Below are 16288 nucleotides of genomic sequence, written 5' to 3' on the forward strand. Positions count from 1 at the left end.
GGTCTGTTTCTCTCACAGCATCAGGCAGCTAGAATTCTCCGAACCATAGATTGGATGTGGGACAGTTTCTAGCCTGAAACACTGAGGCAGCAGGACTTGCTAGGTTCTTCATATCCTTTGATTCCACTCAAGGAAGGGGAATGTCCCTAAAATATTTTAGCTAGGACATATATCTTGAATGTGACTAACTAAATGAAAACCCATTTCTAGCTTCCAGTAAGGCTGGTCAATAAGATCCTAATCTCACGAATATTGATATCAATTATACAAATGAGCAAAATGCAGGGTGAGGGAGTGGTGGATGGTGAATGGAAGTAACTGAATTTGGATGCCTGAGGTATCCAAGCCTGAGGTAGGGTCTTTCTGAGGAAATGGTAGCTCCCAGAGAAGGAGCATTGGTTGAGGCAGCTGACTGAAGCTAGGATGGAGCTCAGGAGTCAGAAAACCTTTCCTGTCAGAAGACAGAGAGTAAATATTTTCAGTTTTGCAGGCCACACAACAAAATGGAGGCTGCCTCCTGAGGAAGAAACATGACCTTGGAGAGGCAGCTGCCTTCCGGCGAAGGCAAGTCCTGAGGGAGGACACAGCTGTGAGCCATCTCAGCCAGCACTCGTGGCAACTGGGAGAAGATAGTGCTGGTGGTAAAGGGGGTTCTGGGAGGCACACCACGGCATCCACCGCAGTGTAGACTTCTGGTGCAGCTGGACCCTGGTCTGTTGGATGCCTCAGTGTGGGAGGTGGTGTGATGGAAGGTGGTGTTTCTGTGCAATGCATCTATCTTTCTAACCATATTCATGTGCATTATCTGTGCATCACCTCACTCAAGTCTTGCAGAGTCCCCCTTGAGAATAGAAAGCCCCGTTGGTATGGAAACCAAGATGCAGACATAGTGACTCACTCGTGGTCATGCAGGTGCTTGATGCAAAACCAGAGAACATCCATGAGCTCTTGGGAAGCCTCCTTAGTGATTTACCCTCAAACCCAGCCTTTCTTTTGAAGTTTGAATGCCTGCTTGATTTGCACAGAATACTCAGCTTGTTTCTTTTGGAATGGGGTCCAATAATATCCCAGCCACACTGGGAGGTGGGGAGGTGGGGGAGATAGATTAACAGTTGGGAACCTTGGGCTGAGGACAGAAACCCAGGTTGGTATCAACATTTCACTGTGAAAATCTATTGTGAGATGAACAAGAGTGTGTTTGTGTAAGCTTTGTAATTAAATTCATTATAATGTAAATTTCTATTTATTGAATATTTGTTAAAAACGGGTTTTTCTGCTTTCTTCAAAACAATTTTTGTTCGCAGTTTAGAAGGTGACATTTAAAATGAAAGACATGGCAGTGGGTGAATTTACGGTATTTTTAGTGTTTTGATCGTTACTAATTTTCAGAATTTTCAACAATAAATATATATACTTACAACAGTAGAAAAAATATAAAAATAAACAATGGTCTTATTTCTTTTCTTTTTTTTTTTTAAAGATTTTATTTATTTATTTGACAGAGATCACAAGTAGGTAGAGAGGCAGGCAGAGAGAGAGGAGGAAGCAGGCTCCCTGCTGAGCAGAGAGCCCGATGCAGGGCTCGATCCCAGGACCCTGGGATCATGACCTGAGCTGAAGGCAGAGGCTTTAACCCACTGAGCCACCCAGGCGCCCCACAATGGTCTTATTTCTAAAAGTAAAATAGAATGTCTTTACAAATTATTATTAAAAAGAGGAAATACTGCATGGTTATAGAAATGCCTTGTAACTTTTGAAGGAACGATTCTTCAGTACGTTAACTATTTTAATGAGAACCAACTGACTTAATAATATTTGGTAATTGGCAAAAGAAAGATAAAGACTGACTTCATGATCAAGATAACAAAATTCACACTTCAAATTTTCTTTCCCAAAACCCATGAAAATCTAGTTTTATCCTCTTAATTATCTGTGATTTTGATTTTACCTCTTCTCAGCAGGAGAAATTAAATACAAAATATGGTGCTGTCTTTGCATCTTAAATGAGCTGTAGGTAAATACATCGACCTTTTTCTAAATTGAAAAGTGGTCTTCTAAGGGGGTGGGGGAAGGCCTGATACATTTTTTTTCTTTATAATGGATATAATTTTTCTATTGAATTCTAGAAATAGCTCCGTTGAGCATCACTTCACCATACTTTGGCACTTGGCAAACAAGTGAATTGTTTCCTCAGATTTGTGAAACCTGCCTGTCTTGTTTACATTTCCCTCAAAATCTTCTGATTGCTTGCTTCAGAGTTGGTTTGTATGTACATAAAAATATGCTGGACCCAGTTCAAGCTCGGTTTAGACGGGGGTGGCTGTTTCCATCACGTGGGTGCCACTGGACACGGATGCTTTGCTGAGTTAATCATCTTGCTATCTTAAGTTTCTCTGACTTCTCAAATGAGAATGATTCTGCTTACAAACACTCTTTTGGCTAAATTATTGCAGGCCTTTAGCTGAATTATCTCTTTGTTTATTGGGGGTTATTGCTGACAGCTGAGTGAAGGCCCAAACTGAATCCTCTTCCTTCATACAGTGTCCTATATCTGCTCTTCAGGTAAAGGGGGGATTACAATGGAAATATACAGGGATATCTTTTTTTTTTATTAAAAAATTGTTTTTATTTTGAGAGACAGAGAGAGAGCACGCGTGCAAGCGGGGGAGGGGCAAAGGGAGAAGGGAAATCCCAAACAGATTCCCATGCTGGGCACAGAGCTGGACATGGGGCTCAATCTCATGACCTCAAATCATGACCTGAGCTGCACAGGGACATCTGTATTTTAAAATTATATTAAAAGACATCAGGAATTAGTATACAGTGAGAATATAGACAGTTAGTATATGCTAAGTTGTAGGTAAAAGTTATTAAAGTGTGGGAAGCACCAGGCAGATGTGTACTTGCTGAAGGCTTCCGGGTAATTATTGCAGCATCATTGATAGTTAGAGTTCTAGTTTACATTAGCAGTAATGTGAATGTAAATTTAGGAGAAACTCTAAAATGAGTTTCAAGAGGCACCAGATCCAGTGGACAATGCAACAGAGATTACAAGGAGAGGTCCTTCCATGTTCAGATGATTTGGGGAAATGCCAGGGTTAAGCAGAGCTGAATTGATTTCTTTCCTGGAAGTCTCGTCTGTTGCATTTTCCATGCGGGTATGATTGCAAAACTCTTTTAAGTAGAATATTTTTGGGGACAAATGTCCTGGGGAATGCACTTTGGGAAATGCTGTTTTATTCCAACCTTTTCATTTTCCAGATGAGAGAATTGAGGGTATCGGTAGTCAAATGTTTTGCTAAGTTTCTTTAGACCATGAACCTGAATGCAAGCCTGGAAGTTTGACACTATCTGATGTCCTGTCTACTACACTGTATCATCCCATAGATTTCACACGAGCAGTGTTGGACAGAGAAGTGTTTTGTTCTTAGACTCTGCAGGGAGGAAGGCACTACGCACAACATGCTCTGGGAATCAGTTATCCAGGGTTTAATGCCCTTCAGGGTTCATAATTCAAGTTCTGGGACACCCCATGAGTTACTAAATTTATGAGCCTTAGTTTTTCATCCAGTGCCTACTGGGCAGTATTAAAAGATGAATCTACTGAAGTTCAAAATACTGCATCACCACTCATGAGCTGTGTTGGGACAAGTCACTCGGCTTTGCTGAGTCTCAGACCTGTGTCCCTCAAAGGGGGACTAATGCCTTGCACAGTTTGGGTGACATTATATACATCTGAAGTATCTCTCTTCCTTTGAGACATGGGACTGATTTTTGTTCTTTGACAGTGCTGGGATTTCAGTCATCGCTTGGTGGGTGTGATGTTGATCACAGTCCTTTCATTGTAGGACATGGCGAAACTTCTTGTTCAGATTTTGCTCATGGAAGCTGCTTCTCCTGTTCCTTCTTCTCTCAGCGTCTGGCTCTTGGGTCTCTGATGAGCCTCATGCTTTGTCATGGATTGACCTCTATTGACACCCGCCATGTCCTGTTCTTAATACCTACTTGCCACTCCTCTATATTGAATTAGTCATTCTTCCTCTATCAGGGCTGATAAAAGAATTGCAGAGAAGTCCCAGCTTCTTCGCCTGCAGTCATGACAGTTTCTGACTTTTAAGCAAGATGTCTTCGCCACTTCTATTTTTTGCCTCTCTTAGCTATTTCTGTTCCCGCAGGCTGCTGCAGAGGTCCTTGTGCATGGTACCATTGCAACTCTGTTGCATTCCCGCAAGCACCTATGTTGGTGCCTGTTGGAAGATCCTTTCTTTGCCCTGGCAGAAAGGATTTTTATGAACTGCCATCCCTTTTGGCAGGGGAAGAATGACTCCTGAGCCGAGTGCTGCTTGAAAGAGGCACTCCCGCATCACTTATGACTGTGCTCAGTGGTTACTGCTTGTGACACATTTTCAAATGGACCCCCCACTGGCTGCAGCTGTGATTAAAAGCTGTCTGCTCTCTGCCTCACTGGGGGTTTGCTGTTTAACCATGTCATGCACATATAGATGTGGGCTACAGCTGCATCACGGAAAACGTAGAGTGTTTTGTAAGATGAAAAATCAAATGAGTACCTGGTTGACAAACTCCTGAATTTCCTAAGCTTGAGTCCCCGAGAGGCACTAGTTGGGAACCGAGCCATGTATGAGGTACATAAAAGTAATTTAAGGAAGAAGAGCTAATGGTCAGTGAACACATACCATCCGCCAGCACATGCTTTGCGCACATCAGCCAGACTGAACGCCTTCAAGATTTAAGTGCACTTGAACTTAGCAGCTGCATTTTGGCTCCTCTGCGTGCTTCAGAATTTAGTTTGACCATTCACAGATAAAACAAAAAGGAAATATTCTTTGTTTTGGGGAAGACTACCCAGATATTCTCCGATACCGTGTTTGGTTGATTCTGGGGTTTGAGTGCCATTCTAAACATACGTTTCCCATGAATGCTTTCTTAAAAAAAAAAAAAAAATGCCGAAATGAGCCATGTGGCCTTAGAGATAGGGTGTCTCAAAGGCACAGATCACAACCCTTCCTCTAGATTAGACAGACTGAGTATTCAGCCTTTTGTGAAGTAAAAATGTCCTGGAATTTAAACCTGGGCTCTTTACTTTAGGTGAGGAGTACACTTAACCAAAAGCGGGAGGCAAAGCCATGTTCCCTTTCCTCCCCATCCTGCTCCAGGAACTGACTCAGAAGAATCCAAACACATTCCCCTAGCTGCCTAGGAAAGAAATTGGGGGTGGGGAGAATTTGAGAATTTGGAGTCTCCTTTCCCCTGCCCCTGCATTCCTCCACCCCTGAGAGTCAAGCACTCCCCATCTCAGTGACCAAACACAGTCAATGAAATGCTAATCTATCACCAGCAAATTCAGGCTGACAATACCGAGAATCGACCACATTGATGACATTGATTATATTTCAAATATTTACAATATGGTGAGACAAGCCTAATTTATTTTCTAAAGAGTTCAAGGTAGGTATCACCGATCCAGAGGGGGGAAACAATGGAGAAATGTTTGTGGTTGCTATCTGCAATCATCTGATGCTGACAGAGAGTAGTATTTTATTTAGTAATTAACAGTGTAAAGGGGAGAGGAGCTGTCATGTTGGTTCTTAAGCCGGGGAATGTGATGAAAGATGATATCTACGATCTCATCCTTTCCACTTGTTTGGGATTGTCAGGATGAGAAATGTCAGCATTATGAAAGCCCGGCTCTGCTCTTGATATGATAAAACCCTTCAAAAGCCAGTCTTTCTCTCCCTCGTCCCCCTCCTTTCCCTCTCTCTCTCTCTCTGCACTTGCTTTTTTATTTATCCTGTTTTGTTAGATGGCAGAAATATAATTCTTTTCTTTCTTCCTATTATAAGCCACCATTTTTGTTTTATTATATGTTTCACAACCCCTAATGCCCCACTGAAAATTACCTTGTTAAATGACAGTGTTTCGAAGCCATGAATCCTTTCCACCATTCCCTCAGAGGTTTGAAACAGTCAACAGACTGTAAAGAATAAATAATAAAAAAGTATTGATTATTTTGATGACTGTGAGATTCAATTAAGTATTAATTTTGCCCTCCAGTGGACCTATCAAGGTATTCAAAAGGGAGGATTCGGCTCAGCTAAATGCGTGCTGAGTGCCTCAGCCTTAAATAGGGAGAAAATGTGTTTACCTACAGTATTTGAAGAAGAAGTGCATTGATGCACAGAGTCCAATATTAAGTGCTGTGCACATTAAGCCCTGGTGACAGTGACATTGTTTTCAGTGGTATGAGTATTGACTAAAGAAGTGCATTTGATGACAGCTTAAACTATTTGTATTGATTAACATTTTCATAGATTATCATGTGTCATATCAAATTCACTTTTCAGGCATGAATACATTAAAAAAAAATAACCACAGGCATACCGGGACCAATATAAGGATGGGACAAGAGAGCCTGCCGCCCCACCTGCTCCTTTGCTGGTCACCTGTTTCCTGCTCAGGAACCACTTAGGCATGAACTTGGCAATAAATAGCTCCCAGATAACGCAAAAAGGGCACTTCTTGCTTTCCTTTGCCTTCTGCAGCGGCGTTTGTGCCCAAACAGTATCATGCATCTTAGTTGGCAAATGGAAGAGCCGGCTCTCCTTGGGAAATATTTCTGATCCCAAGACGCCCTCCTAATGAGCTGAAGATAAAGCAGATTCAAATTATTGGGAAGAGGGGGGAGGCTTGCCTTTTTTGGAGGTGATTTTTTTGCTTTCTTTTTCTCTCATGCTCGGGGCGTACGATGCTCTGGGTTTCGGGATTATTGAACACAGTTTGTAAGTATTTTTCCAATTCCTTAAAAAAATTTTTTAAACCAATTTTCATCTGTTTTGCTGTGTATTGTTTGGTTTAACATGTTCATTGGCTTCGGGGTTAGCTTCAGTCCCAAATCTGGGAACAGCAAGTCAACTTCTAAGGGTGCTGATGGAATTTACATGAGAAATCTCTTTTATTCCATTGAAAGCCTTTTGAGGACTCTTTTCTCCCTATCTCTTTGCTCTGCTCTGGGGATAGGGTTTAATTGCTTCTCCCCCAGGGAGAGTGCTTCTTAAAATAGCCCCTGGTTCCTCCATAGGGTGCTCCTTCCTTTTGAGTGTGTTGCTGAAGTACAAACCCAGCACTTTCTTTTTTCTTACTGCATTAAAGACTGAACAAGGTGTAAAAACATTCGTACAAAAAAGCACATCCCACAATTAAAGCTGTGTTGGTTAGGTGGCTTTCAAAGAAGTTTTTTTTTCTTTTTTTTTTTCCCCCTTCTTCTTCCCTCCGAAGCTTCCTGAATCTCTCACATGCTAGCGGAGCTTTAATAGGGTGGGGAGTAATGGAGAACTCCTCGGATCTGTAATAGCTCTTCACTTGACTGCAGCCGGCAATAACAGCGGGAGCAGCCAGAGATAAGAGAGAGAGGAGAGAGGGAGAGTGTGTGTGTGGAAGAGAGAGAGAGAGGAGAGAGGGAGAGGGAGAGAGGACACGCACACTAAAGCTGCCACTTTTTTTTTCCTCCCCTTCACTCTTTTCCCCCATCCTAGGATCCAATGATAGCTGGACAAGTCAGTAAGCCCTCGCTGTCAGCGCGGAGTGAAATGAATGCGGAGTTGAGAGGTGAGGACAAGGCTGCTACTTCAGACAGCGAGCTGAATGAGCCCCTGCTTGCGCCTGTGGAATCAAATGACAGCGAGGACACTCCCAGCAAGCTCTTCGGTAAGTCTGTCTAGGTATTTCATTTCAGCCCTACCATGTTATCCGGAAGAGCAATCCACCCCCCCCACCCACCACCACCTTTTCCCTGTTGTTCATTCAATTTTCTTGTAAGTGCTAAAGAGGAGCGTTGCATCTTGGAGGGGCCGAGCCACCGGAGCCCATTCCCGGCGGCTGGCAGGATGTCCTCCAAACTTTTCCCAGCAAGGAACTTCCTCGCTGCTCCTTGGGGCTTGCCAGATACTGCCATAGTCCCCGGGTTAGAAATAAAAAAAAAAAAAAAGGAAAAGACGAAGAAGATGAAAATGGTAATAATAATCAGGAAATCAGTTCCATTGTGAGAATTGGTTAACATTTATTGAATAAATATTGACTCGGTTTCGGGTTGCTTCGCAGCCTTTTGTTAAGGGGAAGGAGAGTTAAGAGTTATTATCTGTAGTCAAAAGATGAAAGAGGGAACTGGGAAATATCAATACAAGTCTCTGTGTGCCAGGTAAACAAAGGTGGCTACGGGAATTGCTCAGAGAAATAACATTTTTGTGATCACGGTTGGAGTGGGTATGTCTCCTTCTAGCAGGGGACCGAGGGAAGAGAAGAGGTCCTTTGCAGCCCTCCTCTGCCCGTCTTCCCTTGACCAGGTGTTTACAGGCTCTTCCTAAATGTGCAGGCAGCCCAGGACCTTTCAGGAATCTTTGTTCCGTAAACAAAACAAGAGCGAGCAGAGTGCCACTCCAGCAAAGACATCTGTCATTCAAACAGATGACACTCTGTAAGCCAACTCAAGCAACTGTGATCTCTAATCAGAAAGGGGAGCGGGCTGTTGAGGCGCGTGACCGAGTGATGGATGGCAAGAGATGTCTGGGCTGGAGAAGCACTTTGTGGGATAGAGTGACAGTGGGTTTTCAGAAACCTTGCTCCTCAAACACTTGCTTTTAATTATTTTCCAGTGTTTGTATACTCAAAACACTGAATATGTGTATGTACCTACTAACCTGCTTATATCGATTTATATTAACCTGATATATACCTGATTTTATAGATAGAGGGATAGATAAATAGAGATACATGTATACTAAGCAGAGCACTGCTGGGTCTCAGGTTAAAAACACAGCCGTGTGCCTGAATGTCAAAGAGAAACAACACCGTTGCATAGACGGCTTTGTTGAGAAAGTCGTTAATTCAGCTAAAAAAAAAAAAAATCCTTAATTTTTTTTTTTCTTTAGCCTCTAGGAAGAAAGCAGTTTCGGTGTTCAGCAACTCTAGGCCAGCTTCAACAGAGGAGCTTTTCTTTGATTTGAAATGCTCACTCAGTCAAACACGAGAGGGGTGTTGCTGAGAAACTTTCTGTTTCAGATTTTCTATTGGTAAAATATAGCTTTACAGTTCAGAGTAGAATAGATCTCAGTTTCAAGAAATTCTTGTCGAACTACATTTTTTCAAAAAGCAGCAATTCCACCTGCCACATTGATTTTTTTTTCTTTTCTACACATAGGCATTAAGGTTTTAGCATTTGCCCTCTAAAGGAATATCTTGTTGTAGTTTCAGTTTTTATGTGTGTAGGGAGAGTCATGTCCTAGAACACTCATTTCCTTTCAGGGGATTAGGGAGAAAAGTCAGATAAAATTATAAATTACAGAAAGGCAAAGCTACGCTCCAGTCTTTCTGATGTTGGGGATGCTAATACTAAGCATTTTGACTTTTAAAAAGTAATCAACTGTGAATTCAACAGAACTGTGGATAGTGGGTTACTTCCTCCTAAACTTTGCATGCATTTTAAAAAAGTAAATACATTTTGGAGACTTTCACTTACAACCCCAACTTGTTTTGTTTTGTTTTGTTTTGTTTTCCAATAGAAGGATGATTCATTTGGCTTCTCAATATTTGTTTAGATTTCCAGCTTTTGAAAATTGTTATAGATCTGTTATTTTACATGGGGAGGGAAATAAACTTAAAAATTTTTTTTAAAAACCCGAAGAGAGTCAAAGAGGTTTGAATGAAAAGTTCATTGAAAATATAATCAGAAGTGGAATATTTACAGGGTAGAAATCATGGTGGGTGTTCAAAGCACTCATCCTCACTTTAAAATTCCCAACTTCTGAATTTGTGAGAGGGCACCAGGTAAAATCTCCATCTTACATCTATAGTCCTTATAGAGTCACTTAATTTTATTTGGTCTCTAGAGTGCTTTTTGAACACAGTGTGACTATTTTCCAGTTTCCAGTTCGGTAAAGAAGCAACCAGTAGGTTAGCAGTTTTGAAAACTGCTGGAGAGGTTGGGAGACAGAGGGACTAGAAGGTCCACTGAAGGAAGCACACCCAATGTTCCCTGAGGCTTCTTGAGCTTTTTATTGTGTTCTATGCTGTTAATATCACTGAGACTTAGCCTTAGAAATCCCAGCTTGTGTAACTGACTTAAACTTTTTAGAATAATTCTCTCCCAGGATTTTGATCAACTTTGGCTGCCCTTAACGAGTGACCATTGAATGGACCATCGTTTTATTTGACATGAATACACTCAAGTGGTTCTGTTCTTATCCGTGGTTTTCATGATCCTCTTAGCCTGACAATGAAGAAGTACATTTTTTCCCGAATAACTGAGAGCATCCAGGTTTAGCTCTCAACCGTGATTTCCTAACACACTCCCTCAAACAGTCACCCTCATGGTATGCGTATTGCGTTCTTGAAAACCCTGCTTCCCATAAGGAAAGGAGCAGATTAAGACAAACTGTGACATTGATGTTCCACTTTTGTGGAGAGACATTTAACAACAACAGGAGGCAAGAAGAGCTCAGTTTGGTTTTTTGTTTGTTTTTTAGTTTTAGTTTTTTTGTTTGTTTGTTTGTTTTGTACTGTACCTGAAATTTCAGTATTGATGGATTTCTTTGGTACTTATTCCCCCTTCTGTGCCTCATTGAAATCAGCAGCCCAGAGCACAAGCCTGTTTCTGTCACAGTATGGGCACCTTCAGCCCAAAACTGTAACAGAAAGGCTAATACGGATGCCCTCTATGGATAAACAAAGGAAATTCCAGGAACCGGTGGGTCTTTTATGCCTCTCCTGAAATTGCACCTCTGCTCTTAACAGCATGGAAAGGGAAACACAGTGTCCAGGATGTTTCCGTGCCCGGTGCAGCTCAGAATACCGGAAGGAGAAAATCAGAAGCCATATGCCAGCCTCAGTAGAAAGTTCAGAAAAGGGCCCTTGTGTTTATGAATTAATTACATCAGAGGTAACATTTTGCTTAACTTGAACAGCTATGAAGACTCAAGTACACTTAGGAGAGCTGAATCCACGTTTCATTGAGAAACGCGTAGGGAGGTAGTTCTCTGTGATATCATTAAGTGGTATGTTATTTATTCTTGGAAAGCCTGTGAAATAACCGTCTCCTTCTTTTTGGTCCGTGACTGTATTCTGCTGAGCTCTGAGCTGTAGGAAATAGTATGGAGGAGAAGAGACTTGTGTGTCGATGGTGTGTGTGTGTGGGGGGGTGCTAAGGGAGAATGGGGCTCCCCATCTCCCTGGGTTTCCGTTGCAGGATCGAATGAGCGATGGCGCACGGGGCCAGCCATTTAATATGTGACCAGTGATGTACATATTCGAAACCATTCTCAGAAATGGCCTTTGGCAAAGGATCTCAAAAGGAAGAGGTTGCTGTGTTTCTTGGGTGACATTTATGCCCCCGTCTAAATGTGGTGCTTCGTTTTTAGTCATGCTCATCAAGAATTCAGTGGTCCCCATTCCGTCAAGTTGGATGCTAAAATTCAAATGGTGGAGCATCAACAACTTCATCGGAAAGATGGCCACAGGAAGGATAAAAGTAATATATATCCCCAGAAAAATATCTGTACTAAAGCTTTCCCATGCAGTCTTGGCTGGAGAAGCGAGAGCGCATAAAACAGGCCCTAAATATTTTCTCCCAGATATATTTGAAATTTGAAAGATGATTTATTAACTGTGCTCCTCCTGGGAGTAGTTTTATTGTTTCAAGATAAACCTCATGATTGCTTTTCTTAAAGTCGCAACGACCTCGGGTGGCTGGGCCCCTGTCTTGCTCCGCTGCTCGTTTGTACCCCACTGTCCGTGAACTGGGCACACGGCTCCAAAGCCCTGAGCTGAGATGTAAACAGAAAAAACATTTACACATATTGGACCCGAGGTAAAGAGGGATGCTTAGTTTTCTGTCATGCTGCTGTGTTTTTTCTGCGTTAAGAGAAATTGCATATAAGGATACGTGCAGGCGTGGGTGTTTTCAGTATCATTTACCTGTGAACTTTCAGATAAGGGTTGAAAGTTGGGTCAGTGATTCTTCCTGGCTGGAAAATGTCCCATCTATAGGGTTTTTCTTTTTCCCTTCCTTTCTGTTATCTTTCTCATAAAAACATGCTTTATAAGATTGTTTTTTTAATTGCCAGTCAGTTTGACTTGATTAGAATTTATGGCAGTGGAGTCCTTTTCAATGACAAAGGGATAAAGGATTAAATTGTCTTGTCACCCCTTGAGACAGTGGTCCCTGCAGGTCAGCATGGAGGTCACTGGTGGGGCATTATGGGGGGGGGCTGCTCTTTGTGGCCAGGCTGCCTATGATGGTATCACTGTATGACTTTATTGAAACCTCTCTCTCAAGGTTCCAATGTCTTGGATATTTATAATATTCTGATGAAATATGCTGGGGCCAGTAACCAGGACGTCTGGCTGAAGCCCAAGAAGGATTTAGCTGGCAGGTGATGGGGAATATTCCCTAGAGAAATAAATTTATTTACCTTATGCATTGTACTTCTATATTTTTATGAGTTTTGATAGTCTTTTAATGGAAAATGTACACTATTTTTTCACTGAAGAAAGTGTATGTTGCTTGGGAAATATCAAAGAACTCTACTTTTAACTAAATAATTTGGAGAATAGATTCTATGCCCAAATAGCTATTTAAAAGAAACCAATGGAAACCTATATTTGTGTAAGTAAATGAGATGCATGATAAAGTATTTGTTGAACCTATTGTTTAATAGGCAAACAAACCCTTATGGTGTTTTTCTCTGACTACTGAGGGGGAAATGCACATTCAGATACATTCCTGAACATTTAGGGCAACCTAACGCACCTAGGTATTTCTTTTAAAAAAAATCCACTCTGTGTGTATAGACAGACTTAGTTTTAGTGTTCCTCCCCAACCCCCCGAAAACCATTGTGATACTACCTTGATAAGTAAATCCACTTGAAATAGGGTTAATGTGTGCATTTTGAAATACAAATAAATCATTGGCACTAGCACGGATGTTCAAACTTTTCACCATATTTGTTGGTTGAGCCATGCTCATTTCTAAGTGACACTTGAATGGACGTGGTACATAACACGAGATTCAGTGGGGACTCTCTTAGTGTCTCCCTTTTCTGTTTCTGCCGAGCCTGAGGTGCTCAGGTCAGACATCTGTTTATGGAATAAAGTTCGATACTGCAAGTGTCTGAAGATGTTGTCCGTGCTAACACATTAGCAAACTAAAATGCTGGCATGGTTTTACGTTTTTCTTCTACCTTGGTGGCCACAATTCTTCTATTTTGTTGTCATTGAGTTAAACGGTCCTATATAGGATTGGAAATAAGACAAAGTATTAGAAATTACATTGATCTGCATCATTCCTCCCTTTAAAGGCGTTCATTTTCATCTTTTTAGCATCTTGGATGTTTCTGACTTAAAGGTTACGGGGCACAGGAGAGGTTTTATCGTTCACCCAGCTCAGTTTATGTCATAATTAATAAATAGAGGTGCATTCCAGATTCAAGCTCCCAAGGCTCGGCCCTTAAGTAGATTGCCTTCTTTCTCAATTACCCGATTTAATTATAGAGATCGCATTCTTCTTGTAAGAACTGGCCAAATAAAAATTTCCCTCACTTGAGAAATGAGACTTAAGTGACTATATCAAGTGCACCTTGCTTACTCTTAGACAGTAAACAAATAATTTGCGAGAAGACTGGTACTTCCTTTGATTGGTGATCTTGCTGGCTTATGTTTGGGGATTAATAATACATCAGATACCCACACATTAAAAAGAAAGTGGATGTGAAGGAGGAAAGAGGAAGGGTGCTGCTCTGCTGTTGGGCTCCTGATTATTCCCAGGCCTTCCCTGGGTGCTGAGACCAGCTGAGGAGCAGTCACGTTTGCCCAAATATGCACCTGGCTCCACTTACCATGTTTCTTGATTTTCTTATGCTAAAGAAAAAGATAGCAAAGTGTTTATACCAAACTGGCACCCTGTCAGGGGGCAATCTGTGTAAAGTTTCCTGCTGTCAGGTTAATAAATTTTTAAAAAATATCCAAAGGCAGAGGTAGCGAGAGAGAGAGTTCCTAGTAACAGTTGCCATTCTGCAGCATGGCTCTGGAATTTTCTTGTTTGTTGTCTTCCGAGGGTCTCTACTTCGTTGGTGTTTTTGTTCAGCTTTCCTTTTATTAATGACATTTCGGTCTTATGTTTAAAATGTTTATCCTTTAAAATTTCAAATGTCTTTTTTTTTTTTTTTTAAAGAGGGAAGTGAGTGAGCGTAATTTGTTGCAAGCTGGTGTTTACAGTGGGGCATGTCCCTTCGTGCTATGAGCTGGGCGGTGTTCTGCGTCTGTCAACACTGACTGGACTTCTCTTTGGAAAGACCATAGTAATATTTATATTAAAATTTATTCAGAAGGAGTATTTGGGCTTTGGCAGTATGGGGGCTTCTGAGGATGCCTGTTTATTACGCATGTGGACTTGACTCAGCCTTTTCCATGTGAACTCCCACCTCCTGACTCCCAGAGTCAGATTTTATAAAAATATGAAACAAGTGCAGTCTGGTTGTGTAACAGCTCTGCCTCTGTTGTGATACTACTGTGAACTATCAAAAATCGACTCAGCCATTTTAATGCGAACACAGAGGTCAGCAAGAACAATACTGACTCTCTTTTGGTTGAAGTCTGTCATTCTCAGAGAAATGGGGAAAAAAAAGTTGTTTTGTTAGGTATTCAAAGATCATTTTTAAAAGCCACCTAATAAAGATGCGTAGCTTTTGACACCTCTTTGTAATAGTTAGCTGCTACTTTTTGAACATCCTGGTATGTTATATGAATGTCTTTATTTTATTTGAGAATTTAAAAGAAAAATCCAGCCTCAAATGGCTCTTACCGTCTTTCCTTTGAAAGTGCTACATGTGGTGAGAATATATTGGTTTTTATTTTCATTAAAAAATTAGCCACCTGGAACAACAGAACTAATGCAATCTAAGTCACTTTTCTTAGAGGACTGCACTGCCCTCAAAATGAATTGAAAATATAGGGGAAGCGATCACATTACAGTGAAGGAATTAAATGATAGCATTGCACAGAAAGTAAATGCTTAAGTCTCCTTCCATCCTGAAGTTCATTGGAAAGTGGGATTCTGTGATGAAACTTGCCTTCATTGAGATGGTGAAAAAATGTTCTTGGTAATGAACTACAGCAAAACCTGCTCATTGAGCCTGAGGACGAGGTACACTATTAAGGGATTTTTAGGGCACTCAGAATGTGCCAGCGGTAGCCACCATGAAAAGATTTCACAATCTCGGGAATGTATTTGTCCTCCTCTGTGCTGTTTGGCATTTCTCAGTGTTACATCTTTTTCTGAAATAATGTTTTTTAGGTGATTGTGCTTTCCAAATCTCTTGCGTTACTTTGATTTCTTCCTATTAATGAGGAGAAATGGTGATACAAGTTTGTGAAATCCAAGAAACTCATATTTTAAGACTAATATTAGCCTAGTATTTTAGAAGAACAGTGCACGTTTTCTGTTTTATCACTTCCATACTTTGTTTCCCTGTTTTCTTTCTTCAACACCGTGAATACATAGTGAATTAATGCAGTGCTATGCATGTAAAACGTGGGTGTGTCTGTGTGTGTTCTATGTGTATGTGTGTCTATAGCGTATTCTCCGTATTTTCTCTTGTGTTCATGTGATACTTCAGATTTGTCTTACTCACTTTGTCATAGGCATGTCTTTATCATGAAATTAATAAAGCCTAATTTGTAATAATAGGCTTTTTTTTTTTTTTTAGTTCACACTATCAATTAAATGTGCTTCTTCTGTACCTATGAACTCTCAAAGACATAGTTTCCAGGTAAAATTATCAAAATGAATAGTTTACCAATAAAGGACAACTAATCATATTATATAGTATTGCTTCGGGCATAGTTGGGCTAGTATCCAAGCTCTAGTGTCTTGTTTGAAGCTGCTCTTTACTAAGCAGAGGAGACAACAGGATTTCTTAGAATTTGTGCAGTTAATGCAGCAAAGAGATTTGAGCATTTCTGCACAGTTTGATTTATAGGAAATATATACATAAATTTAAAGCATGCAAAACTTGCCCAAATGAGAGAAAGACACTTGGAATCTAAATATTAGGAACCTGAGTATTTGTTTACTTGTGGGGATAAGCACCAAACATTTATCTTTTTTCTCTTTTAAGTAAAAAGCATTTGTTCTCTACACTGAAAACACAATTTTTGCCTGGAAGGATTTCACGGACCTAAATGAACATTTACCTGGACACACATCAAGATAGAATGGGTGTC

The 16288-nt window shown here is 40.9% G+C and overlaps 1 protein-coding gene across 2 annotated transcripts in view; it reads left to right on the forward strand.

Moving 5' to 3' along the window:
- Nucleotides 1-6526: 6526 nt before the first annotated feature.
- The window catches only part of POU6F2 (POU class 6 homeobox 2), a 366003-nt gene continuing 356241 nt past the window's right edge, over nt 6527-16288 (forward strand). For both annotated transcript variants that reach the window (XM_045089526.1, XM_045089527.1), the window contains exons 1-2: nt 6527-6797; nt 7551-7722. In XM_045089526.1, the coding sequence (XP_044945461.1) occupies nt 7557-7722 (166 nt within the window). In that variant the 5' untranslated portion in view covers nt 6527-6797; nt 7551-7556. The remainder of the gene's footprint in view (nt 6798-7550; nt 7723-16288) is intronic.

Source organism: Mustela putorius, unplaced genomic scaffold (genome assembly GCF_011764305.1).
Source record: "Mustela putorius furo isolate JIRA1106 unplaced genomic scaffold, ASM1176430v1.1 tig00003845_pilon_pilon_pilon, whole genome shotgun sequence".
In the NCBI taxonomy this organism is placed as follows: Eukaryota; Metazoa; Chordata; class Mammalia; order Carnivora; family Mustelidae; genus Mustela; species Mustela putorius.